Raw genomic sequence first — 25681 nt, 5'->3', positions numbered from 1 at the left:
CAGCCCTAAAGAATGTAGGCTCCTACAATTTCGTTGACCAGTGGAATAGCCTGTCCTATTATGATTATTATGCTGATTGTTTTTGTCCAACAGCCCCACTGCGTATGTGGTAACGCGAGTTACAAGGATGTTTGTTTTGAGCTCAACATATCGTTGTTCTGAAATTCTCAGGCTGTTAACTGTTCATATTCAATGTGATTGTGAATGTCAACCTGAAAATGGAATGAAAGACACCCTTTCTCTGTGTCAGTGTTCTATATCTATCTTATAGCCTACATGTTGTGTTTTTGTATTATAATTGATATTTAAATGTTAAGCATCTGAGTAGAACATACTGAATCATTGCGGCTATCAAGGGTATTTTATTCCATTGTGCAAAGGGAATCACAAAAGAGTAGATCAAATAAGCAGTCATCATGCTATTTTAAGTTCTTGCATTGTTGTCATGTATGTTTGTGTAAGTTCATTGTAGGCCTACATTTTGTGTAGGAAAAGATGGCAACAGCATCAAGGTTGGGATTTGATACCATGGAAGCACGTATAGCCTACTGGCCGACAATAGACTTGTATATTAGGCTACACTGTGTTATTAGCTACCCACAGTAATACAGCTTGCTAAATGTTTTTGTTTGAGTAATATCAGTGCTATTGCACTCTGACCTGCTGTTTGCACAACCAGAGAGAGATGTATGTCTTGATTTCATTGATCGAGAATCTTCTGTGTTAAAGTGCAGAATGTGGAAACTGCAGCTGTCTAAACTATGGTACACGGTTACTTCTCCTAACAACATATTTGATTGTATGACTTTTCTGTTCCCATGGGGCACTACTGTGGTTTGGTCATCTTTGCCATGGATTCCTCTTTGCTCCCCTGCCCCCGTCTCTTTCAAACTGTGTGGGGGTGGTGGGGGGTGATTGGGGTGCTTTGATTGGGGATGGTGTTATTGTGTGGTGTAATCTCTGACTTTTGGAGGATTAAATGGTGGGAGTCTTGAGCCCAGGCCAGTGAGCTAAATCTATAGGCCATATTGGTAGTCATGTCCACAGGCGTTATGTGTTGGGTGTGTGCATGCATTATGTGGATAGCTGCCTCTGTGGTGTGTGTCAGAATTAGAACTCCTGTCCTTGGCATGGTATAATTTGGGCTTTGCCACTCTGCCCATATGGGAGCATTTGCCACTACAGAGGGCAACTCGGCCTGTCTGGCCCTGCGTTGGGAAAACCAGGCCAGTGTGTTCCGTCTGCTCCTGTTTACACTAGCATGGCTAAAGAAGGGCAGATGCTAACCCAGGCAGGAGTCAGCCAAGGCACAGATGCCAGTGTCCCATTTCTGTTGGGACATCTTAGTAAAAACTATTTGAGAATGTTGCAAAATGTCGGGGTGTGTAGTGAAAGACCCTTCATTCTAATCAGTATATTTCGTATTTGGAGAGTCATGTGGATTTAGATTCAAACAAAGTTCCATGGTTACCTTAGAGGCTTTGGAAAAACATTACCCCTTTTTTAGTTCCTTTTCCTCCTTGTACATTTAGCATAAACTACTGACATGATTGCTGTCGTCATTGTTTTGTTGATCATATTAAAGGAGTGTTGAAATACTTTTGTACATCATTTCCTCTAATAAGAATATAGATATGTTAAGTGTTGCAGGTCTGGTCATAGTCACCCGTCAAATTCCTGGGTCTCTTCCCATCTTCAGTCTCTGGACAGACGCACATTAAGTTTGAGAGCAGAAGTATTTGAAGGGTTTAGGGCAGGCTTAAGCTGGGCTGTTGGGGTGCGGAACGCTCCGGGCCCGTCTGTCCCTTAAGAGCACACATCATCAGTATATTGGAGACGGCTTTAGTCCAGCCCCCGGCTCCAGATGTTGGACAAGGGATGCTCCGGTCACACGGACGTGAAGCACATCTGGCTGCATCCTGAGCTGCTGGGGTTGAAATGTCGATGTGGTCTTTGGTAGGACATTGTGATCCAATCAGTTGGGGGCTGGGTGTCAATGGGCCGTAAGCCCTATTGACCAGACCCCTCTCTCCCATCAAACAAACATTGCCATGACACTGCCAGAGTGTCAACAGCCTGGAGGTCATTAACAGTCAAGCTAGAACCATCACAACCCCATGCAGAGGCCTTGGGCATCCGGTTAACCCTCACAGAGAGACTCCCATGGATCAAGTTTCTTAACGTTGAGCTGGCCCAGTCTCTCTCACATGCCTAAAAAATACTCCCAGCACTCAAGAGAGCGAGCGGCAGCATGCGTGACCCAGATTCATAGCTGCAACTTATTTCTGGCTGTGCTATCCTGGGCCGTCACTGTGAAAGTATCTGGCCCTGCCTTTGTGTTGGGTGGCCCTGTTTCCCCTGGCCCATTGTTCTGGTCATTGGAGCAGATTTCCTGTGGATCGCCTGCATGACTGCTCACCGGCTATCTCCTGGGTGTGCGTGTTCGTTTGGGTCCGTGCTCACCCGCTGGCTCTCTCTATCTCTCCATCTTTCTCTCTATCTCTCTCTCTCTATCTATCTATCTATCTATCTATCTTTCTCTCTCTCTGTCTCACACACACACACACACACACTCATATTCATATATTCATACTCATTCCCAACATGAGAGTCTCATCAGCGCTATCGTGGTGGTCAGGGGTCTGGGTTTTCTCTGGACTGTCCCATACTAATAGAATCCAGGTGAATATTCTCGTGGTCACTGTGGTTACATATGCTCCCATGATGACATAGCCCTAGGCTGTTGTATATTAAATAGCTTGAGCTCTATGACTGTTGTGACTTGCGGTGGATGTTTTTGCGAGGTCTAATTATTTAGAGCTGTTGATTATGAAAAGGGAGCATGCAGTAAAATGTTAAACGTGACCCTGTCCTTGTGTTTGGGCTACCTTCCATGTTGTTGTTTGTGTGTTGCTTATTAATGTGGTGGTTGTCCCAAGCCCCGCGGAGCTGCCAGTGTTGTGTTGGACAGTCTCTCTCTCTCTCTTTCCCCCCATCTCTCCATCGCAGCAGCTGTGAAAGCTGTGCACAGCCTATGTGCTGATTTGATTATGCAAACAGACACAGCAACGTTTTCTCGCCCCCTCTCTCTCTCTCTCTCTCTCTTTCTTTCTCTCAGTCTTTCTTTCTTTCTTTCTGTGGTTGTGTATGGGTGTTGTAGCTGAATGCCTGGTCCCCTGCATCTGCAATGTGCTCTTTATGTGTCTGTCTGGTGTGGGCCTACAGGAATAGCTCAGGCAGTTATAAGCCTCATCTTTAGCGTATTGTGAGGAGATAGGTTTGATCTTCGCATTTTATTAGATCATGGCACCTCATCTCCTACTGTAAGCGTGACAGATTAATCACACACACACACACACACACACACACACACACACATACACACACTCATGCTCACTCTCTCTCGCTTTTTCCCTCTCCCCTGTCTGTGGAAGCTTGTGTTTGCATTGATAGATGCCTCCACGGGTCCCTTTATTAGTTGTGGTCCAATATTCTAAGAGGCCCCAAAGGCTTTTAAACGAGTTCTTGCTAAATTGCCTTTTATTGGGTTTGTATATGACAGGGGGACAGAAGTGGTCAATTTGGTCCTCCTCTCTAAGGATTACTTTACGAGACTGGACGAAAATGGATTCGGTACTTGAAAGCTGTTGAATAAAGGCGTATAAATAGTCCTATTCTGGCACCGTGTTGGACTGCTGTGCTGCGATGTGCATTCCGAGCGTGGGGCATTCTGGGCCAAAAAGGAGTGCGGCGAGCTGTAAGGTGAGAAACAAGGTGCTATTTTAGGAGCCCAGGCTGGCAGCCGGGGAGAGCGAGAGAGAGAGATGCTAGCTTAATGTTTTATGCTTGCTGGAAGTTCCTCCTTTACACACACACACACACACACACACACACACACACAGACACACACACACACACACGGTGTGGAGGAGATCAGCTCAGATGCTTGCAATGCTTTGCATAGCACCAGAATGCAGTCATGCTCCAGTGCGCCTCACTCTCGGTTCCTGCTGCTCATGTCCGGGTCTAGCCTCTCCTCCTTCCTGTTGCTTGTGCAGATGGTTCCTGTGTGCTTCTCAGCAGGGCCTGGTCCTCGAGGGACAGGTCATTGTTCCCTCACCAGCTCGTCTCTTTACACCTGTGCCAGAAACTCGCACCTCCTCGTCCCCCTGGTTTACCTGCCTTTAATGAGGCAATATCAAAGAGCCAGGCCAGTTTGTAGCCCTGTGATAATTAGGCCCGAGGACATTAGAATGTCTAAAACTGAAGATTGAACGCTGCTGTGACTCTGCCTTTGTCCTTGATTTCCCACCGTGCTAATAAAGCTGGTTTTATGGACTGTAGAGGTGTGAGGTGGGAGGCTAGTCTCAGTCTCCTCAGCCACGAACCCCATTGCAGATATGACTGACGCCTCAGTGCAGAGGGAGAACACAAAGGGTTTTAAGAGGGCTTACAGCCCCGGCCATCTGGCTGGAGTGGCCGGCCTGGATGGTTGTCTGCAGAGCAGCTATGCTAATCTTGTGAAACCTCCACCCTCCCACCCCACCCCCTTCCACCCCCAGGGACCCTGCCATCCCACAGGGAGGGCAATGAGGTAAGGACTCCCCTTTACCTCCATCAGACCCACAGTGTCCAGGGCACTTGGCCTCCCCCTGTGACGCTCTGGACAACAAAGAGAAAAAAGGAAATGGCGAGAGGGGACTGACTGACTGACTGGAGGCCATTTTTAAAGGCACAAGGGCAGGAACGTGCTCTCTTGTTGCAGAGGCTCTTAAACGCTGCGCTGGGTGAAGCCTGTCTACATGCTCTCTCGCTCCTCTGCCACGCTTGAATGCACACTGCGTTTCCCTACGCTGGAGTGATTCCTCTCTGCCTCGTGTGTGTGTGTGTGTGTGTGTGTGTACAGGGATGGGGAAATGTAGAGATGGATGGAGGAAGACGGCCCGGTCTCTGTTAAGCCAGTTAGTGTAATCCTTTCAGACGGCTCCTCGAGGCCCCTCTGATCGCGGCTGCGCTAAGCTGGCCGGCCCTGATCTGGGGTTCATCTGGAGAGGAACATTTGACCCAGCACACATGTACACTGTACACACTGTATACACACACCCAGACAAGTCACCCAGCACATCCCCCTCCCATGTGTACGAGGTGACTCGGTTGCAGATGTCTGCAGGGGCTAACTGCTTCCTTCAAGGCCACAGTAGAACATGCGTTCTCTCGTCAGTGAAAGGATGACTACCTTCTCATTACAAATGCATTACTTTCCCAGTCTCAAAGGCATACCTCCTCCACCCCTCTATGTGCAACCCAGCAATCATGTTTCCATAAGCTGTCCATTCATCTGGGAGGAGCGGTGACAAGGAGCCCCTGCTACGACTAGATAGCCTGGCTCTGCCTGCCTGTAGCGCTCATTTTGTTTCACAGAGATACGAGTCTGGCTGCTGTCAGTGCACGCTTCCCTCGGCTCCCGGGATGGTGAACCCATCAGCGAAACATTTCCCAATTGAGAGTACCCAGACTCTCTTCATGAAATGATCTGATGATACCAGGCTAACAACCAGCTACACTTCATGGAAATGTACAATAATACATAGCAAAACTGCATGTATGTACAATGTGTATGACTTCCTGCCAACCAGGGGTTTTTATTGTATCTAGTAAGTAGTCAGCTGTTTCCTTAGTAGCGGCCACGTAATCTCGATTGTACCACTTCCAGGAAGAAAAACCTTCTTAAAAGAATCACATCTAGCGGAGTGCTCGCTGCTTCCTTTGTAGCTGTTTCCAAACGGCTCCCCTTAAATGGGCAGTTAACCATGGGGCCGTGCTATTGAAATACAAATGCTTGTCTGCCCTTTAACCTGCGAGCCCATATGCTGTGTGTTGCTCAGCTGTTGATGGGTGGAGGGGCAGGGGGCCTCATGGGGCCCACAATACAGGACCGTTGGGGGGCTGGGGGGGCTGTGGTTTGGCAAGGTCAGGGTCAAACAAGAGAATGCACTCTCCTCCACATGCCTTGTCATGTTGTAATGGGAGGTGAAATGAGTTAAAGGGATATTCCGCCATTTTTGGAAATACGCTCATTTTCCACCTCCCCTCGAGCAAAACAATCGATATTTACCTTGTTCCCGTTCATCCAGCCATTCTGTGAGTCTGGCGATACAACTTTTAGCCTCAGCCTAGCATAGATCATTGAATCGAATTAGACCATTAGCTTCTCGCCTGCTAGCTTCATGTTTAAAAGTGACTAAGATTTCTGGTAATTTTCCCATTTAAAACATGTCTCCTCTCAAGTTAGAAAGTGCAATAAGACCAACTGAAAATGAAACCTGGCGTTTTTCTAGACTGATTTGACATGGAACTACACTCATCTGGCGTAATAATCAAGGCAACTTGAAAACGACTGGCACTACTACTGCTTGTTGTCTATGGGGACTATTTTCAGATGCTGCGTACGATATCACTGCGCCTATGGTACGTTTGCAAATTGCCTGGATTATTACGCCAGATGAGAGTGTAGTTCCATGTCAAATCAGCCTAGAAAAACGCCAGGTTTCATTTTCAGTTGGTCTTATTGCACTTTCTAACTTGAGAGGAGACACGTTTTAAATGGGAAAATTACCAGAAATCTTAGTCACTTTTAAACATGAAGCTAGCAGGCGAGAAGCTAATGGTCTAATCCGATTCAATGATCTATGCTAGGCTGAAGCTAAAAGTTGTATCGCCAGACTCAGAGAATGGCTGGATGAACGGGAACAAGGTAAATATCGATTGTTTTGCTCAAGGGGAGGTGGAAAATGAGCGTATTTCCAAAAATGGCGGAATATCCCTTTAAGGCTCTCTGTGAGGTGCTGGTGTACAAGACAGTGAGCAAAACGGCGAGTTCTTTTGTGGCATCAGCAGTTTAACATGGGTGTGCAGTACTGTCTAATCTGGAGAGATCTTTGTCAGATATCTGAACGCTGTGAGCACTGTCACCGGGGCGTCAGGAGAATGTCACGGTGAGCTTTCAGCCCAGCGCCTGACACAACAGCTGTAGTGATCTGCCGGGATGTGTCATCCACTCATGACTTGTTCCAACCTGTCAGGCTTTAAACCTGGCTTGGCTTGCCTTTCCCTGCACTCAGACACATTTTCCCAAGGTCTCTTGTTTCTTAAGGCTTTCTGGTATGTGTTTTAGACAAAGAAGCTAACTCATCCAACACTAATAAAGCTGTGGAGGCTGAAATCATGAGTGGCACCAAGCTGCATTCTCTCTGCCAGGCAATACCGCTGTGACTCATCTTCCGGTAGCTTCCACGGATCCCTCTTTGCACGTCAGGGGTTGGCGCCACTTTCGCTGCATGCGAGCCGTTGCCAGGGCTACACGTTCTGAAAAGGCTCGGCGGTGAATGTTATGTGACGTGCCTCCTCTCTCTCTATGCGCGTCACGCTCAGAACTGACCGAACTTCCTCCGAGGCTTGAGGGCCTCGCATTCCTCTGCTCCCTCCGCCAGGGAGCTTTTATCGACGCCTTGGTCAGAGGGAGCAGCAGGAAGTGGACATGATGGACAGTCAACGCTAATGCGTGGAGGTGGACTGTTATTACATGTGTCCATCACTGAGTATGATGTGTTCTGGAAGAGGGAAATGCTTAGCTCAGCAGCTGTGGGTGGAAATGTATGGCATTATGTAATATAAAGAGGACTGGAAGCCATGCTTTATTCTGACTGAGGATGGACCCTTTGGTTAGGTTGATTTATAGTCCCTTTGTGTTGTGCTGTGATGGCCTTTTGTCCATATGAGGTTCTGAAGATTGATTTATTTTACTTATGTACAAGGGAAAGCAGCAGCCTATCACCTCCCTCTGTACTAATCACCAAAAGCAAACAGCTGATAGGCAGTAGGAATCAAAAGGAATAGCAGAGAGGCATTGCATTAGCCTATGTTCAGCCACACATAAATCCTACACATAAATCCAACACACTTGTGTACTGCTGCCTTGTTGCTGTTGTCATGTGCCAAGTGTCACTCTGTGTGGGGAAAAAGAGCTTCTTGTGTGTCTCCCTTTGGTATTCATCGATAATAGTCAATAATGTTGCTCGGTGCCATTTACAGTCTGTAGTCAGCAGAAAGACGCGGGGCCATAATAGCCCTGTACTGTGTGTTATGTAAGCAGATTTACAGCGTACAGTGTGACATAACGGGAGTTCTCCATCTTTACAGCACCGCCGGGTCTCCATCTAACAGATTACTCCAGCCGTGGACGACACACACCATACACACACACACGTGCGTGCGTACACACACACACACATACGCATACACGCAAAGCTCCCATTACAGAAATATGTCCACTGGGAGTGTCTCGGTGCAACAGATATTACTGTTGCGTAAATCAGGCAGAGTGAATGGCACATTCAAATCAAAAGCCTACTGTATCTCTGTTCACTATTCTAAAACAGATAGTTCACTCTCTGTCTATTATTATGGCATCATTTGTGTGGTGAGCATTGGGCTGATGGAAGTACCATTTATGAGAGGAATTGATTTGGACTTTATCTTAAACCTTGATGTTTTGCATCTGTATGGCAAGCTCTTCATAGAATTTGCTATGCCTTTTTTCTTTTTCCACCATGTTGCATTCACTGCTCATTGTCTGTGGGTGTGGGTGGATCTGTGTGTGGATCTGTGCGTGGATGTGTGTGTGATGGTGGTGTGACTGAGTGACACGCTGTCCCAATCTCATTGACTTTGACCCTTGACTGTGCTCCAACTCAGCAGGTAAGTCTCCTGATAAGCCTCCGTAAACATTCCCTCCTCAGTCAGAACACCCCTTGCCAGCTGATAACCCCACTGTCACAGCCCGCTGTGGTTTGTTTGGCTTGATGAGGTAAAGGTCATCTAAAGAGTCAATCAACTCATGTGCATATGAGCAACTTGGGGAATCTCCTCCTCAGTCAAAACATGTTGATGTGAGTCACTTCTCTCTGACCTGTAGTAGCAAAGTGTCCAGAAGAAGACATCTATACAGCTCTAAATCTCCCGCCGTGTTCTGCCAGCCATGTTGCCAATGTCAACCCCCCTCATTCCCATGCGGATGGTTTATGGTCACCCAGCCAAGGAGTGTGGAAAGGGATGTCAGATGGAGGCACCATGCCAGGTTAGGTGCTGTGGCATGTCTAGTGTGGGGCTGAACTGAAGGAGTGTGTGTCAGTGGGTTGTTTTATCTCTGCCCCCCCCTGGGGCAGTGTCCTCCAGAGGCATGCAAGAATGCTAGCGCCCGGGGATGAGTTGGGGCAGGAACAACTCTCCTCTCTATTCTGGCACCAGTGTGTCAGCCCTGTCCAAATACTTTGAGAAATCTGATGAAGCTAAACCGTCTCCAAATGGCAACACATGGACATGGACGCTCACATTGGTGTAGAAACTGGAGAGATACAGAGCAGATGGTGGATGGGGGTGGATGGGGGTATGAGGTAGTGCTGCGTGTTCTAGCGTTGGGCACTGAATCTGCTGTAGGGGCAGTGGGTGGTGGTGCCAGTCTTTGGCATCATTGGGGAGTGAGTAGGGCACTGAGGAAAGAGAGAGAGAGAGAGCGCAAGAGAGAGAGAAAGAGGACGAGAGGAAGGGAGAAAGAACAGATAGCTGATGCTGTCAGGGTCAGCGTCATTGTAGACAGACCACAATGGGCTCTTTCGCCTGATGAGACCATCACTGATCCGGAGTCAGTCTGTGCCTGTCTGAAGTCACACACACACACACACACACACACACACACACGTGCATTCACACACTTCATGCACCATCAAATATCAGCACAATAAAACCAGTCTGTCACATCGATTGAGTTTAAAAACGGAACAGGCCTGGAGCAGCCGCCCCCGAGGCCTCCACACGCCCCAGAGAACAGAGCGTCCTCTTCAGGGTGCAAGGGTTGCGTCTGGATCATGTGTTTCTGACGGGTGTCGTGAGGACTCTCTCACACACAAACAAATCCCGCAGTCTTGTCGTCCTTCCTTCACTGGAAAATTGCACCTTGGTCATGCAGCCCTCTGATCATTTCGACTGATGCTCTGGGTATGTTTTTTTGCCGATGTTTTGGAACAAACATGTTTTTTTTTAGCCAAACAAACATGAAAACATATTACATAACTGTTCCTCTCACTCATACTCACAATTTGTGCTTTTGACACCAACTGAAAATTGAGATGCTCCAACCCTTAATAACCATGGCTGCTCTTGCCAAAACATAATCTCAAAATGAGGCAGCTAGATTTTGGCTTTGAATGAAGTTAAAAAAAAATCTGTTGACTGATTTAAAAAAACAACAACAACAACAACAACAACAACTTGTTCCATTCATCATTGTTTGTGTTGTGTCTATACCTCTAGTCCTCTAGTGGCATGTCTCAGTTGGTCGTGTTGTTAGAGTGGGGCGTTCCAGTAGACTACAAGCCTAGTTCCCTCATCGTGTCACCTCCCGGTCCAGAGCTAAGCAGATTTCAGCGCGGCGGCGTTAGGACGCTGTGTGTAAGGGTGATTATGAAAGGCAGAGTCGGCCAGCACACTAATGATGGAGTGCTCAACACTCAACAGTGATGGACAGCAAATTGGCTAGAATTAAAATCAGCCAGAGTGAGCTGAGCTCAGCCATCATTTTCGAGCAGAATAGTGAAACATTTATTTAATGTCTGCTTCTCTCGGTCTGTCTGAGGCCTGATTTGCATTCTGATGAGGTCTGAAACTGCAGGGGACTTGACTGAACTGTGAGCGCATGAGAGAGCGTTAGGTCGAGGCTTTGTTTTGTGACAAAGCCTGTGAAGGGTGGGACTGAAGATTCCACAGCTTGCTTTAACCTGATTGTTTTAAGTTGTGAGTTTTCTGTTCCGTCTGGGAGAGTTTATTTTTCTTGGTGTATCTTGCCTCTATTTTGGTCATTGTTGTTCCTATCTGCTGAAAGTCAGCTGCATTTGTTTGTAGAAACTGAACCTTTTACAAAAACGCCTCCCTTCGGCGCTCTCCCTAAATGCTGCTATCTCTGTTCCGTCCAAGCAGGGAAGCTAAAAATGCCTAACATCTGTTATGCAATCCCTCTAGATTTTGCATGTTCTGTCTGGACACTCAATTTTCTCCCGCAGTAATGCACTCATCCGTTTTGCTGATGGCCTTTTGTCACACATCGTTGTGATCTCCCCAGTGGCTGGAGCCTGTGGTGCAGGGGAGGGGGGAGGGGGACTAGAGAGAAATTGAGATGAATGAAGGACTGTGAGTTATGATCAGGACAGAGATGTGTAATCATCATGTGTGATGTTATCGTGGGCCAGACCCATACAGTTTTGTTTGCTTGGCTGTTGCAGAGGCGAGTGATGTGGTTATTTCTTCAGTAGGTGAAATTGGGCAAAAATGTGCAGGTTAAATGATCTAGAAGAAAGATGTGGATGTTTTGATGCGGGAGACCTGAATCAGATCTCCGAGTCAGATTGGCGTCATGTGAGGCATAGCAATATTTTCATGTTCTGACTGAATTTGAATAGCCAGCACTGTGGCAGCTCTGTCATGCAAAGTAAGCACAGATTGGTGGCTGATTGTGGCTGGAAAAGGCCCGAGGATTAAACTGCTGATTAGCCGTCTGCTTTTCTCACCAGTCTCTGGACACCAGTGGGGCAATGGAGAGTCTTAGCAGCATGCTACAGTGTCTTAGCAACGTGCTAGCTCTACATGGCAAGGCAGTTTTGTCTCTTTTAATCCAAAATGATCCATAGAATCACCATTGTTTCACTGTCATTTTCATTGAAGAGTGTTTTGCTAATGTCAGTCTCCCATATAGTATATAGGTCTTGGTAAAGGCAGAAAGACCTAAGTACCGAAGGACCTAAGGACCTTAACCGAAGTAGAGGAAGGGTCAAGGGCCGTTGTGCTAATGCTAGACATTGTGCTAATGCTAAACATTTTGCTCAGCAGACATCGGTGGTCTTTTTACCAATCCCTCCAAATCCATGATGAGTTGCCATGGAGACAGATGGCTTTGATGCATGCAGTAGCAAATGATATGCGTGTCTGGAAAGAGGCTCCCATCCCCCCACTCGCTGAGGAACATGGTCCCTGGGTCCCCTTGATTTAATTACCTTCACACAACACAATTCATATTGCTGTCAGTTCTGGAAGGTGTATCGGTTGGTTGTTTACCAAGCTGCTTGAAGATGGCCAGTGAGTGCTTCCTAATGGAGGCCGCTGTGAATTCTCATGGACACGTGACTACACAGGCAGCCTTGGAAATGCCCTCCCCTGCTTCCCTTAAGGAGTTCTTCTCAGAGCCTCCACAGACAAAATGGATGTGAAAGGGTTTTTTTTTTTTTCATTCACATACTGTGCTGTTTACACTGCTGCAAAGACCTTGGGACTGTTAAAAGCGAGAGGTAGTATAGCCTACATTGAGACTGTGTGCTTGTCAGTTAGGCTACTCCCTCCAACAGTCTAGGCTTCTGGACACATATTTTCCTTTTGTCAGCTCTAGATTTTGCTTTAATACCACAAAAGGAGAATGTGTGCTGAAGCCTCATGTGGCTGCTGCATGGCCGTTATTGGAATTCCACAGCTGCACAATGGCACACTGACAAGCTGTATTTTAAGAGGGACACCGGAAGCCTCGCACTACATTCCTCCTCTTCTGGAAGCTGGGCCAAAGCCATTGCAAGTCCCACCGTTGCTGAAATAGTCACTGTTTCTTTCCAGCTTCGAAAAAGCTCTGTAAAAGTGAATATTTCGATTGCCCCTCCTGACTGAAATGGGGTCCTGGTGCAGTGATTGGCCATGTGGCTGTGGCTTGTTGCCGTGTTGGTCAGAGAGGGCTCTCACCCCGAGGGGGTCAGCCTCAGCTTGGCCCCTGCTTCCTCCCGCCATGTGATACGGACACTGCAGCTAATGGCTTGTTTTTCTTTCCTCCCTCTTTGTCTGTCCATCTCCCTACCCCCTTCTTTCTATCTCTCTCTCCCTCCCTCCCTCTCTGATTAACTCCCACATACTTACGTCCTCTCTCTCTCCCTCTCTCTCTCTGCTGTGCACCATTTTTCAGTCTTATTCTCTGACCTTTTCTATCACTCTCATGGGTGTTCAGTGGACAGCTGACGAGGAAGTGTCTGTCTCTTAGGTGGTTTGTGGACAGAGCTCTCTCTCCCTCTCTGTCCACTCTGGTGCACTTGAGCATGACCGCCAACAGCACTAGGAGTGTCCGAGGCTTGAGGCTGGAACTGTGCTATATTAGCCCCTCAGATCTCAATTCCTGGTATTGTCTGCCTCTGTTTGAGAAGCCTCTCCTCCCATCCTGCCTTATACAGAGATGCTGGGGATGATATGGCGATTGAGGGCTATGACTGACTCTGTTTGATATCTGCACCTCGTCCAGCCTGCAGAGCCTTGGCTATTTATATCCCCTTTCATCAGGGCTGGGCAACAGTGAGTGTGCTTGTCTTGGTGCTGATGGGCACAGCAGAGGATTCTGGGTAAGCAAAATGGTGTCCCCCCAACAGGCTTGTGAATTGATGCCTGTCAGTGAAAAGAGGGAGAGAAGTGTCACATCAAAGCTCTTCAGTATTCCTGAAAGAAAATGTAGGCCAGCATGGTGCCATGTTTGAGGAGGAGGAGGAAGAAGAGGAGTATGGATTATTCCTGGAGTGGATAAGGCTTAGCAGAAATAGCAGAGCAATTGATCATCTCAGTAATGGCTGACATTCACCATTCACCTATAATAACAAACTGCCTTTGGCTTTGGGGAAGTCTTTCATCTATAAAAAATAAACTACTGCTGCAATTACATTTGACTGAGCTAAATGTTATTTGTTAGAAACTGAAAAACAAAAGGCAATTGTGACTGATCGTTAACCAAATCCTGGAGGGAACAGAAGCTGGAACAATAAAATTAATAACGTTATCGAAAAAGGAAATAGTGGGCACTGGGCGTACGGCACAATAATTCCAATGGAAAGAGACAACCACATCAAGTCATTCTTCAGCAACTTTGACACCCAGGAAAGAAACAGAACACACACACACACACGGTGTGGGTTCTAGTGAGTCATCTCGCTGCCCCTCCTCCTCATCCTCTCTGGCGAAAGGGACACAAACAAAGGCAGCAGAATTGCAGGGTGATGACATCACTCTCCCATAGAGCACTGCTCAGCCATCACAGTCATTTGGGCTGCCCTCCGGACAGGCCCTTTGTGTTTCGTACACACACACACACACACACACACACACAAACACATATGCATGCGCACATGCACACACATACATCCGTCTGGTGATAAAAGAGTAAAGACATGTCGTGTAAAGATAATTCATGATAATTAAGAGATTAGTAAATAATGAGCCCCGTCCGTTATGTCCCATTCTCTCTCTCTCTCCTTTCTCTCTCTCCCTTTCTCTCTCTCCCTCTCTCTCTCTCTCTCTCCCCTGCCTGTGGGCAGATGGTGCGGTGCTGTTGTTTTCAGATGGCCAGTCTTGGAGGGGCCTGTGTGTGTGGTTGCCGTTGTTCGGAGCAGCAGAGTGGCAAGGCCACCTGCTTTGGCACAGTGCCGCCAGTGCAAGCCCCACCACGTAACGGAATGTGCCCAGCAGAGCAATGAGCGGGCAGAACCAGCGCCAACACTACGGGGCCCTGGCACAGAGAGAAGGAGAGTTGAGTAAAAAGACTGAAAGTCTGAAAAGAAGGGGGGAAGAAGAGGAGGAGAGGTGTATGTCGGGGGGGGGGGGGGGGTATAGTAGGACAAATGAAGGTGTGAGCTGTACATGGTGTGCGTCTCCAAAAGTTGTTTTCCCCGAAAGCTGTTTCCCAAGAACTCCGAGTCACTTCAGTGGTCTTAAAGTCCTGTTTGTCGAGTCCTAATGTGACGCAGCCGAGGAGCGCCAGCTCCACCAACCCCAAGTCTAAACTTGCTGCGGAGACGTTTCACAACCAGCCCTCAGTGGCACAGTTTCTTTTATGCGAAAGGCTTTTCAAGACATTTGTGCCCCGTGCTTTGGGTTTCTGTTCAATTGAACGGAGCACTCTGTTTCTATTGCCAGAGAGAACCTAATGCAACAGCACTAGGAGCTGGTCTCAGCTCTTCACTGAACTGACTATGACAGCCATTTAAGAAATTGGATTGATCTGCTGAGTGCTGTGTTTGAGAGTGATGGGAAAGCAGGTTCAGTGTGCTGCATGCTCATTTCTAGACATCTGTCTGTAGGAGGAGAGGGGCTGTGAGAGGGGAAACAAGTCTTTAACACCCTGGGGTTGGGACTTCTGTCCTCATTATTCCCTCGTCTGTCTTCGTATAGTCTTAAGTAATGGCTGTCCACCCCGGTCGGTCAGCACACACTTTGGGTGTGTGTGCGTCCGACAGACGCTGAGGCAGCTGTCCGCATCACCCGGTTGTCAGGGCGACAAAGCCTGTCAATCACGGGCCGTGCTTATCATGCACGCTGGGTTTGTGTGCAGCGTGTCTGAACTTTGAGCTCTGCCCGCGGAACATGCAGTCCATGAATAATGCAACACTGTCTGGGCCCAGGCTACATCTCTACAGCCCATTATTATGTGTGTGTGTGTGTGTGTGTGTGTGTGTGTGTGTGTGTGTGTGTGCGCATGTTTGTATGATGCTCGTGTGTGTGTGTGTGTGTGTGTGTGTGTGTGAAAGAGAGAGAGTGAGTGTGATTATTCTGTATTAATTCAGCAGAGGCTGATTTAGACCAACTGTCAGCAGATGTTTCCCCTGGTCCCCTGTGTGTGTGTGTGTGTGTGTGTGTGTGTGTGTGTGCATGTGTGCGTGCATGCATGTGCTGCCTGTTGAATGCTGTACATCCCCTTCTGGGAACTGAACTATATGGAACTTTAGCAGTTACATTAACCCATGACCCCATATGTGCGCGGCGCGCACACACACACACACACACACACACACACACACACACACACACACACACACACACACACACACTAGACATGCAAACATGCACGGACTCTCTATTTGTCTGATGTTGGTCTACGGTCAGACAGCCATGCTGTTCTTCATCAGGGTTTCTCTGGAGAGAGCACTCCGTGGTCTGCTGTGGATGTAGTGAGGTGACCACTCCATGGGAATGGACTTCATTTCCTTTGTGCTCCCCTCCTGTCTCCGCTCACCGCCCGACTCGGTCTGTCCTTTCATCTGTGGACGAGTGTGAAATGAATTAGCAATTCAAAGTCAGTTGTCCACACCGGTGTGGAAATGAGCTCACCTTGGAGAAGAATGGAGAGGTAATGGGCTGGAGGGACATGCACGTCTGCAGAGGGGAACTCATTAACTCTGGGCCTTCACTACAGGACGTACTGTTCTCCCAATCCAGTCATCGTGACAGTGCCTTGGAAGTATTTCTCCAGAGATATTACGTGTGTGTGTGTGTGTGTGTGTGTGTGTGTGTGTGTGTGTGTGTGTGTGTGTGTGTGTGTGTGTGTGTGTGTGTGTGTGTGTGTGTGTGTGTGTGTGTGTGTGTGTGTGTGTGTGTGTGTGTGTGTGTGTGTGTGTGTGTGTGTGTGTGTGTGTGTGTGTGTGTGTGTGTGTGTTCCATTGTTTTTAATTCACACATGGGAACAAAAAAGTGAATTCATATTCAAATAGATTTAGCTCTTTATGTTATCGTTCGGGTGAGCTATTGTTGATTTATTTACAGCATTTAAGAGACTCCATTGAAGCTGCATAATGTGCACTTGAAGCCCATGATCCCCTGCTGAGATGTGAAGGTGTTTTACGGAGTCTCTCTCTCTCTCTCTCTCTTTGAGGGGCAGCTTTATTGTGTGTGAGTGTCACTGATGGATGCCGCTCACGCTCCCAGCTGGCCCACACTCAGTGCTGGGCAGCCCGGGGCAGACACCCACCGCTGCTGGCCAGCACGCACGGACGCTCTGGCCAGAGATTGCCCCCCACATGCGATGCCACACACGGAGAGGCTGAGGGCACAGGGCTTTGGCACGGTCGCCGACTGCTTTGCTCGTATTCAGAATCCAAGAGCTTTGTTTGAGGGGAAAACCCACCTGGGATGAGATGGACTGAATGGGTGGCAGGTGTAGAGAGCAAAGAAGAATAGAGAGAAGAAGAGAGAAAAAGGAGAGAGAGAGAAGTCAATTGAATTTTGCCGTTGGAAAATGTATTCATTAGAGGAGTCATTTATCCGCTTCACTTTAGGAGCCTGGGCCTTTATCTCCCCACTCCCTCTGTGGTGCTGAGTGGCGTCGGCTTTCTGGGCCTCGTGGCTGAGAGCCAGCAGGGTGCTGCATGAGTCTGTGAGGAATACACACACACACACACACACACGTCCCCCTCTGTTCTTAGGCTCCTGGCTGACTGACCTGGAGTCAGCCGCTCCCCTCTGATGAGGAGGAGATGAGTGAGGGGCCACCATGAAGACGTCTGATGCACACGAGCCTCTGCCCTCCTCTGATCCCCATGGCTGGCTGCCCCAGAGGTCGTAGGTCACGGTGGTTGTCATGGCCTCCTGGGCACTGAGGATGGCCCTGAGTCACTCCCCTCATTCATGTTCAACGCCGGTTTCATCAGGATCCGCTCATGCAGCTTAAAGACCAGCACAAAGACACAGAGCAGGGGTTTGCTGGGGCGGAAGTCATTTCCCCTCATGTTGTTTTCTTTTGGTGGAGGAGGTGTTTAGCATATTGGTCACTAAGCATTCCCCTGTGTTCAGGTCACTTGAGGACACGATTCAGACGGGTAATTTAGGAGCCCATCTACTCCAGCAGCTCTCCTCGGTTTGCATAATGCTATTGCACTCTCGCCTGTAGTGAGAGCCTTTCTGTAGACATGTGTTTGCTCAGGTATGTCTGTGCTCCAGCGAAATAGAAGAACCCCCCTCCAAGCCCATTGGTAGGTTCTCAAGGTTAGGTTTCACTCATGGGGAAGCGATTAGCTCATGCCTAGTGCTTTTTGTTTCATTTGAAATAGGTAGGCTTGATAGCACATGAGCAGGATGCCAAGCTGCCTGGAGGGATGGAGAGGGGTTTTGGGGGAATTAATTTGGGATGGGGAGGGGGCTGTTTTTATATCGCCAGGCAGACAGAAACTCATCCACTTTTAATGGGTTTCTCTCTCTCTCTCTCTTTCTCTCTCTCTTTCTTTCTCTTTCTTTATCTCTCTCTCTCTCTTTCTCTCTCTCTTCCTCTCCCTCACCGGGGGGCAGAGTGCTGGCTTGCCTAGCAACCGGGTGTGCTGGTCTTGATGAGTGTGCAGGCTGCCGATAGGTTGCCAGCCAGCCTCTCTGTGGCGCGCTGAGGCGCTGAATGGGAATGGAAGTGGAGGAGACGCTGTGAAATCGCCGCGTTACAAAAACAAGCCACGTGTGAAATGGAGTCGGCAACTGGAGATATTTTATTACCCCAAAATAGCACAATGTGTGGAGGCGTGCATGCGTGCACGCGTGCGTGCGTGCGTTCCTCCCTCAGTGCTTTAGGGTGGCAGGGCTTTGTTGGCCCTGATAAATAGATGTGGTAAGAAGTCCTTTCTCTCTTCATTTATCAAGTGGAGCGTCACCGCTCCGAGGCTGCTCTTTCGCTCAGAGTCAAGAGTGCCGTGGAATGGATACGGTTGTCAGTGGTGTGGCCTGTGCTGTCGAAGGTGTGTGTGTGTGTGCGTGTGACTGTATCTGTGTGAGAACACATGGTCAAAGACAGATTTAGTGTCTTCTCACACAATACAGTGTGATTACAAATCCGAATGTATAGGCCTTCGTGTGAGAAGTGAGGAGTTTTCAATGTTCACTGACCTCACACACAAACCAGCTGTTTCCCAGCAGAGAGGCGGCGGTCACAGATGTGGCCTGAGCTCCTTGGATAGAGTGCAGATTGAGGGATGACCCCCATGTTAATCTACATGTGGGGTTTAATCTAGTTATCAGGGCTAACCGTGCTAGCGGTCACGATCCCGGCCAGCACGTGAAAGCTGACCACACTGATCTCATGGCATACTAAGACCTCTGGGGCTCTGTGTGTGTTTGTGTTTGTAGTGCAGTGCAGTGCACCGCACCATTGTTTGTTTTTTTTCATTACTGAGAGAGCAGAGAGGAAGGAAGGAAGAATCTGTGCTTAAGGAAAAAGCCATTTATTTGTATTCCATGCCAACGATGCATCTTGCATCTGAATATATACAGAGAGAGAGAGAGAGAGAGAGTAGAAGATTGTGTCTTTTCCAGTGGTGAAAGTGACTCCCAGTCAGACTGCACACCCAGTGTTTGGAATGCAGAGCTCCATCTGTGTTCCCCCTCACCTCACCTCATGTCTCCTCTCTTCATCTGTCTCCTTCATCCGCTCCCTCTCCTCCTCCTCCACCTCCCCTTCCTCTCCCTCTCCTCCTCCCCACAACCTACAGTTTAGTGTATCAGCCTGTTTCCCACAGACGTCTCCTGCATACGAAACAGGCTGGCTGTGTGCTGGCACGCGCACACACACAAACTCACTCTCTCTCTCACACACACACACACACACACACACACACACACACAGGGATATTACCATGTGTGCTGACAACCATATCAACACACAAACCACGGTCGGTTACCATATGCATATTAAGCCATTTTGATTATAAAACATATCCATGCACACATTCTCTCTCAGGCATGGATACCCACACACACTCACTCACACATACAAATACACACACACACACAAACACACACACACACACACACACACACACACACACACACACACACACACACACACACACACACACACATACCTACAAGCCCCCACACACACTCTCAGAAGCACATCACAGACAGCAGCCTGCAGACGCCACCTGCCCATGGAGCCATACTGATTATTATGCACAATGTGGAGCTGATTATGTCTTTGTGTTTACTAGGCAGAGGTGCACTTATTCTTGTAACGTACTGTATGCCTTACTGTTTGGACATTTTCTCTTTTTGTGTGTATGTGGATACAGAGATTCCATCCTTTCTAGTCCTTTGTTTGCGTGTGTGTGTGTGTGTGTGTGTCTTGTGGTTATGGAGATGACCGAGTGGCGGCCTGACTCTAAGGGAGGGGGATGAAATCGATCCCTTCATCAGTATGGGCAGGGAGTGCTGGCCTTGTAAATGGCTATATATAAAGCGCTCAATCATTGCAATGTCTTTAGTACCCCCCCACACCATTGGACATCAGAGCATGGAGCCAATGAACCTCCGTTATTACCCCCCGTTCAATAACGCATCAGTAGCAGCAACTTATGGACTCCTCAAGGTCGCTGATGCTGAATTAAGGACATATTATTCTTTAATTATTCATTATTAATATTCTTTCAGTTTAATTATTTGCTCTGTTAGGGGAGTCAGTTTCTGAGCCTGTTAGAGGACATAGGAAAGAGCGCATGTCAATTTGTGTGAGTGTATAGATGAGAGAATTTGAGCTCTTAAGGGCTTGACCAGGTCTTCTGAGGACAGAGGACAATTTGGGGATGGGGGGTGGTGGGGTGGGTGTTGGTTGGCTGGCTGGGATACTTTGGCTCGGAGGACTGGAGGTTTGGGCCAGTCGATAAGAGCTTGGAATCCTGTTCAGATCCCTGTGCATGCAAATAGCCCTTCAGAGAGACCACAAGCGCAACTCTGGAGTCCATGTACTCACACACACACGCACACGCACACACACCATGGCTGATCTCAGCACTGTATGTACACACATAAACAAACAACTCTAATACAATTCTCCCATCAGGGCTGAATGACTTTTAAATGTCATGCTTGAACACCGTGACACAAAGCCGGGTATGCTGCAAAGCCCAGAGCAAACGGAGATGTGTCACAGTAGATAACATAGCCATGATAAACCACCCAGAGGCTCAACCACACCAAGAGGTTGGATGTAGGAGATTGAGTTCTAATATGTTTTAATTACAATTTGAAACCTACTAAACAGAAAAGAACTGACAGTAGTATTGTAATCATATTTGCATCTTTGTCCCAATGCAAAAGGGCAGGGAGGTGAGACCAGTACAGAATGGCTGACCGTTGAGGGCGGCCCAACTGCCAACCAGGCAGAAACACAATGTGTGACGAAGCGTAAGACACTTTCTTCCCGGCACAAAGCGGCCCATTTAGACGTTCTACCTTTTTTTTTTAGAAAACCGGGCGACAAAGCGACAGCTGCAGGCGAGCGGCGGCACAATGCCTTCACCTCAGCCTCTGCCTTTGGGGAGGTGTTTGCGCGCCGTGGAGTGCTTCGCTTTGCTCGCCGCATACCGACAGAAAGGCTGCGAAATGCCTGCGCCGGCGCGCGGACAAAAGGAGACACTAAAAGCCTCATTGTGTGTGTAGAACAAGCAGTTTAATCCCGAGCAGACTTACGGAGCCAGAGCGAGACAATAAAAACCAGCGCGAGCGAGTCAAACGGCGCGAGAGCGAGCGAGCGAGCGAGCGAGCGAGCGGGTAAAAACCCGGAGAGGAGAGAGCGAGGGATGTAAACACGCAGGGCTGGCTGGAGAACAAGACGAGCGCTTATCTGGGCGGCTGGTTCTGGAGGGTGTTGTTGGGAGTTGGGCCATGCGCACGGCTTTTTTCCCAGGCTGTCCCACCGGCTCACGTTTTCCGCCCGCTGGGAGCGGGAGTGCGTGACCCATTTAGCAGTGTCCACATAAATGTGCACGGCCAGCGCAGTTTGACGGTGATGTCGCCTGAGTGCTGAACGAATGTCGCAAAGCCAGTGTCCCCTGACAGGCATTGAGTTGCCAGAATGAGATGTGCTGATGTAAGTGTGTGTGTGTGAGAGAGAAGGAGCTGGGGTCATGACAGGGTGTTAAATGACTAGGTTTGTGTGTGTGTGTGTGTGTGCATACACAGAAGTGCTGACTTGATTGATGAATTTCATGAAGTTCATGTCATCACTCATGTACTGTGTGTGTATGTGTGTGGGGGAGGGCAGGGGGGTGCGGTTATGCCTTTGCTGCATGATTAGGTTCATTGACCGAGCTCAAGACAGGTCACTAATGGATAAGGTGTAGTTATGGCCACCCTTCAGAAATGCAGCACAGCAAAAGCTGAGAAATTTGTGAACAGCGAACACGCTCATGAACATGAGCATCTTCAAACAGGCAGGTGTGTAGAACACCGCACGGTGTCTGTGTGTGTAGCTCGTCTGGCTGTCTGGCTGCCTCTGTTTGTTTATTCCCATGCGTGATAACACTGGTGGTGCTTGCTTATCAATTAGATGCCTCCTTTTGTAGTGGATAATGTGATGGGTCAGCTCCACACACACACACACACACACACACACACACACACACACACACACACACAGAGAGAGTCTGGAGTGTTATGTAAGCGAGGCTGCCTCTCTGAGGCTCAGGGGAGACGTGTGGACAGAAGCGCTGATGATGCCACGACCTTGAGCCGCTCCAAAGATGGCAAGAGACCGCCACTCCAGTCCAGTCCGGTCCACTCCGCCTGGCAGCACAGCCGCTCTGCCCGACTTCCTGCAGAGGCCGAGGGCAGGAGGGGTGCCAACACTCGCTCCTGTTGAACCCCTCTGTGTGTGTGTGTGTGTGTGTGTGTGTGTGTGTGTGTGTGTGTGTGTGTGTGTGTGCCAGACCAGCTCAGCTCGCTGTGTGTGTGTGTGTGTGTGTGTGTGTGTGCTCGTGTGTGTGCATCAGGTGTTGAGGCATAGGTAATGACTGGCTACATGGCTGAGTGGTGTTTAGCAGTAGGCAGACAGGCTACTGTGTGTAGTGGCACGACCTCAATGTCCTGTTAATGAGTCTCACATAAGGCTATGGACACTCAAGGGAGAGGGCTTTGTCAACACCCATCTTTTCCTTGCCCCCTCCCTCCTTCTTCTCCCTCTCTCTCTCTCTCTCTCTCTCATCCTCTCTCTCTCATCCTCTCCCTCCATCCTTCTCCCTCTCCCTCTCTCGATTTTCAATGAGTGTCCTCTGCTCAGGGCAAGGACAGGCAGACTGCTGTTAAAGGGCCCTCCCTGTAGAGAGCACAGCATGACATCTCACTCTCTCTCCTACACACACACACACACACACACACATGCACGCATACAGTACAAACACACACACACACACACACACACACACACAGCCACAGGCAACTGCCAACCTTTCAAAGCTAAGCTGAAGGAATGTTTCCTTTTGAAACAAAGGAAAATGGCTGTTGGATCAAAAGAGCTGTTGCTGTCTGCCTGCCTCATGTCATGTCATAGTTGATGGCTGGCGTGCTGCTGTGAGTTGGTGCCGTGGTTGGTCAGGGTGTTGAGCGTAGCATCATCTAATAGCGCTAATGGTGAATGTTTATGGCCGTGTGGGTTTAGAGGGTGGTGGTGCCAGTTGGCAGCAGGATCACTGGTGCTGGTTCATCATACAGTAGGAGGTTGAGGGCTCTGCTAGTGTTTGGATGCAATGCCAACGTGAAGGTTACTTCCCAATGAAGGAGCGAGACATGCTCACGTGATCTGGTATTTACATGGAGATGTGCGGAGTCCAGTGCACAACCACGATGGTCTGCTAGTAGCTCATGTTTTTTTTACTGTGTGTTCAAAAGTGCTAAATGCTTCTGTAGTCCAAACTTGTGTGTGCTTGTTATGCGCAAGATGTGATTTGGAGAGATGTGTAAATGTCAGAGCTCTGCATCATGCTTCACTGAGTCCCGCTCACTCACTCACTCACTCACTCACTCTCACACTCCCGCATCCCACGAGCTGCCATGGTAACGCTCCACTGCGCCGCACTAATATGTGTGTGTGTGTGTGTGTGTGTGTGTTTGTGTCTGTGTGTGTGTGCACCGCACTCCAGCCCCACTAATGAGCACACACCCAAACACTCACACACCCACACACCCACACACCCATGCACTCTCTCTCTCTCACACACACGCACACACTCATGTTCATGCTTAATCATGCCTTCATTGCCCTTTTTGTTTGATTTATGTGTGCGAGTCTCTGTGTGTGTTTGTGTGTGTGTGTGTGTGTGACATTTTTGCTTTGGTTCTGTTTGGTTTTTGACATGCGCTGTGCCTGTGTGTTTGTGTTTCCTTCTCTCTGCATGTGCCATCCTAGCTTTGTACCAATGGCTAGAGGCTGACCGCCAGGGCAAGGATCCAGAGGCGGCCGCTACAGGTAACGTACTCCCCAGCTCTGACCATAACCTTGGCCCACCCCTCGGAGAGAGGACAGGCATTCTCTCCGCTCCCGCTCGCCATCTCTCCACCTCCGCCTCTCTCTCTCCATCCGCTCCCATCCCCCTGTCCCATCCCTACTGCTGTCCAGATCAGAGTCAAATGTGGCTTTGCATCACGTGCATCTTTAGAAGGGTGAATTGACTGCTAAATTGACTGCTAATCTAGATGGAGGAAATCTAGGAGTGAGAGTTGCCATTAACTAGATTATATTGTATATCTGTATTTATCTGTGTGTAGGAGACATTTGTTTTCATGATGTGTGTGCATGCAAACTGATTTGGACTTCCGGTCTCTGTTGTTTTGCCCAGAATGCTTACTGTGCGCTCGTCCTCCTCCTGTGTGTTGTTCCAGATCTCCTGCCTTGTTTTGCCTCTGGCCTGTTTTTTTGGGGGTTTGCTGTGATGCTGAAATGTGGGTCAGGTTCCCCAGAGCTTGTTATTCCAAATCAGCTTCCTGCCAATGCTGACTCGTCCCCCGCCCCCTCTCCCTGTGCTGATTGGTTAATGAGACTGTTTTATCAGCCCATGTTTTCTTTTCCTTTCTTTCTCTCTCTCTCTCTCTCCCTCTCTCTCTCTCCTGTTCCCTTTCTCTTTCTCTCTCAGTGTGACTTTGTATCTCCCTCCTCCACTTCCCCTCTCCTCCACTCTTACCTTGTCCATCCTCGTCTCTCTCGGCCTCACGTGGGCAAAGAGGATTAGTAGCCACGGCCCTCCGCCCTGCCCCCCCCCCCCCCTTTCACCCCGAGCCGCAGCTCAGAAGTCTATTTAGAGCCCATCTGACCACAGCACTACATTGTACCTGACCGCAGCACTTTACCTGAGCCCAGAACAGCACAGGCTGAATCACTACAACACTGCCCACAGCACTTTACCTGAGCCCAGAACAGCACAGGCTGAATCACTACAACACTGCCCACAGCACTTTACCTGAGCCCAGAACAGCACAGGCTGAATCACTACAACACTGCCAGCTCCGAACTGCTACCCAGCCCATTCAGATCACCACCCTCATAGTACAGATCTCTACACTTACAATTCACCATTATAAAGTGATAAAGCTTTTCAAGTTAAACTGGACACATAGTTGCACTACTGTTATCCCCACTATTAGAACCCATTTTAGGAGAGCCCATCAAATGTGTGTAATCATTAAATAAAGATAGAGTAATCATTCCCACACGGGCGCACGTGTCTTTTGAATATGTGCTCAGCTTCCTCCTCTACAGTCTCTCTGATGCTGTCTGTAATATCTCCAAAGGTCAGAACAGCTACATTATTCATGCCTGGTAGCAGTGATACATGTAGACTGCACACACACGCACACACACGTGCGCACACACATACACATATACACACACACACACACACACACACACACACACACACACACACACACACACACACACACACACACACACACACACCTGAACCTCCGGTAACCAAATCCCCAGCTCATTTCCCCGTCAGTCTCAGTGCTGTGCTGGGACCTGTTCCTGTCCCCGACATCGCCT

General features: G+C 48.7%; 1 protein-coding gene across 4 annotated transcripts in view; it reads left to right on the top strand.

Moving 5' to 3' along the window:
* The window catches only part of dennd5b (DENN/MADD domain containing 5B), a 57728-nt gene that overhangs the window by 611 nt on the left and 31436 nt on the right, over positions 1–25681 (top strand). For 2 of the 4 annotated variants that reach the window (XM_062518719.1, XM_062518718.1), the window contains exon 2: positions 24050–24109. The exons of the other annotated variants lie outside the window; for them this stretch is intronic. In XM_062518719.1, coding sequence (XP_062374703.1) covers positions 24050–24109 — 60 coding nt within the window. The remainder of the gene's footprint in view (positions 1–24049; positions 24110–25681) is intronic. 4 annotated transcript variants of the gene reach the window in all.

The sequence above is a fragment of the Sardina pilchardus genome, chromosome 17 (genome assembly GCF_963854185.1).
Source record: "Sardina pilchardus chromosome 17, fSarPil1.1, whole genome shotgun sequence".
Lineage (NCBI taxonomy): Eukaryota > Metazoa > Chordata > Actinopteri > Clupeiformes > Clupeidae > Sardina > Sardina pilchardus.
This window is presented reverse-complemented; position numbering and strand designations above follow the sequence as displayed.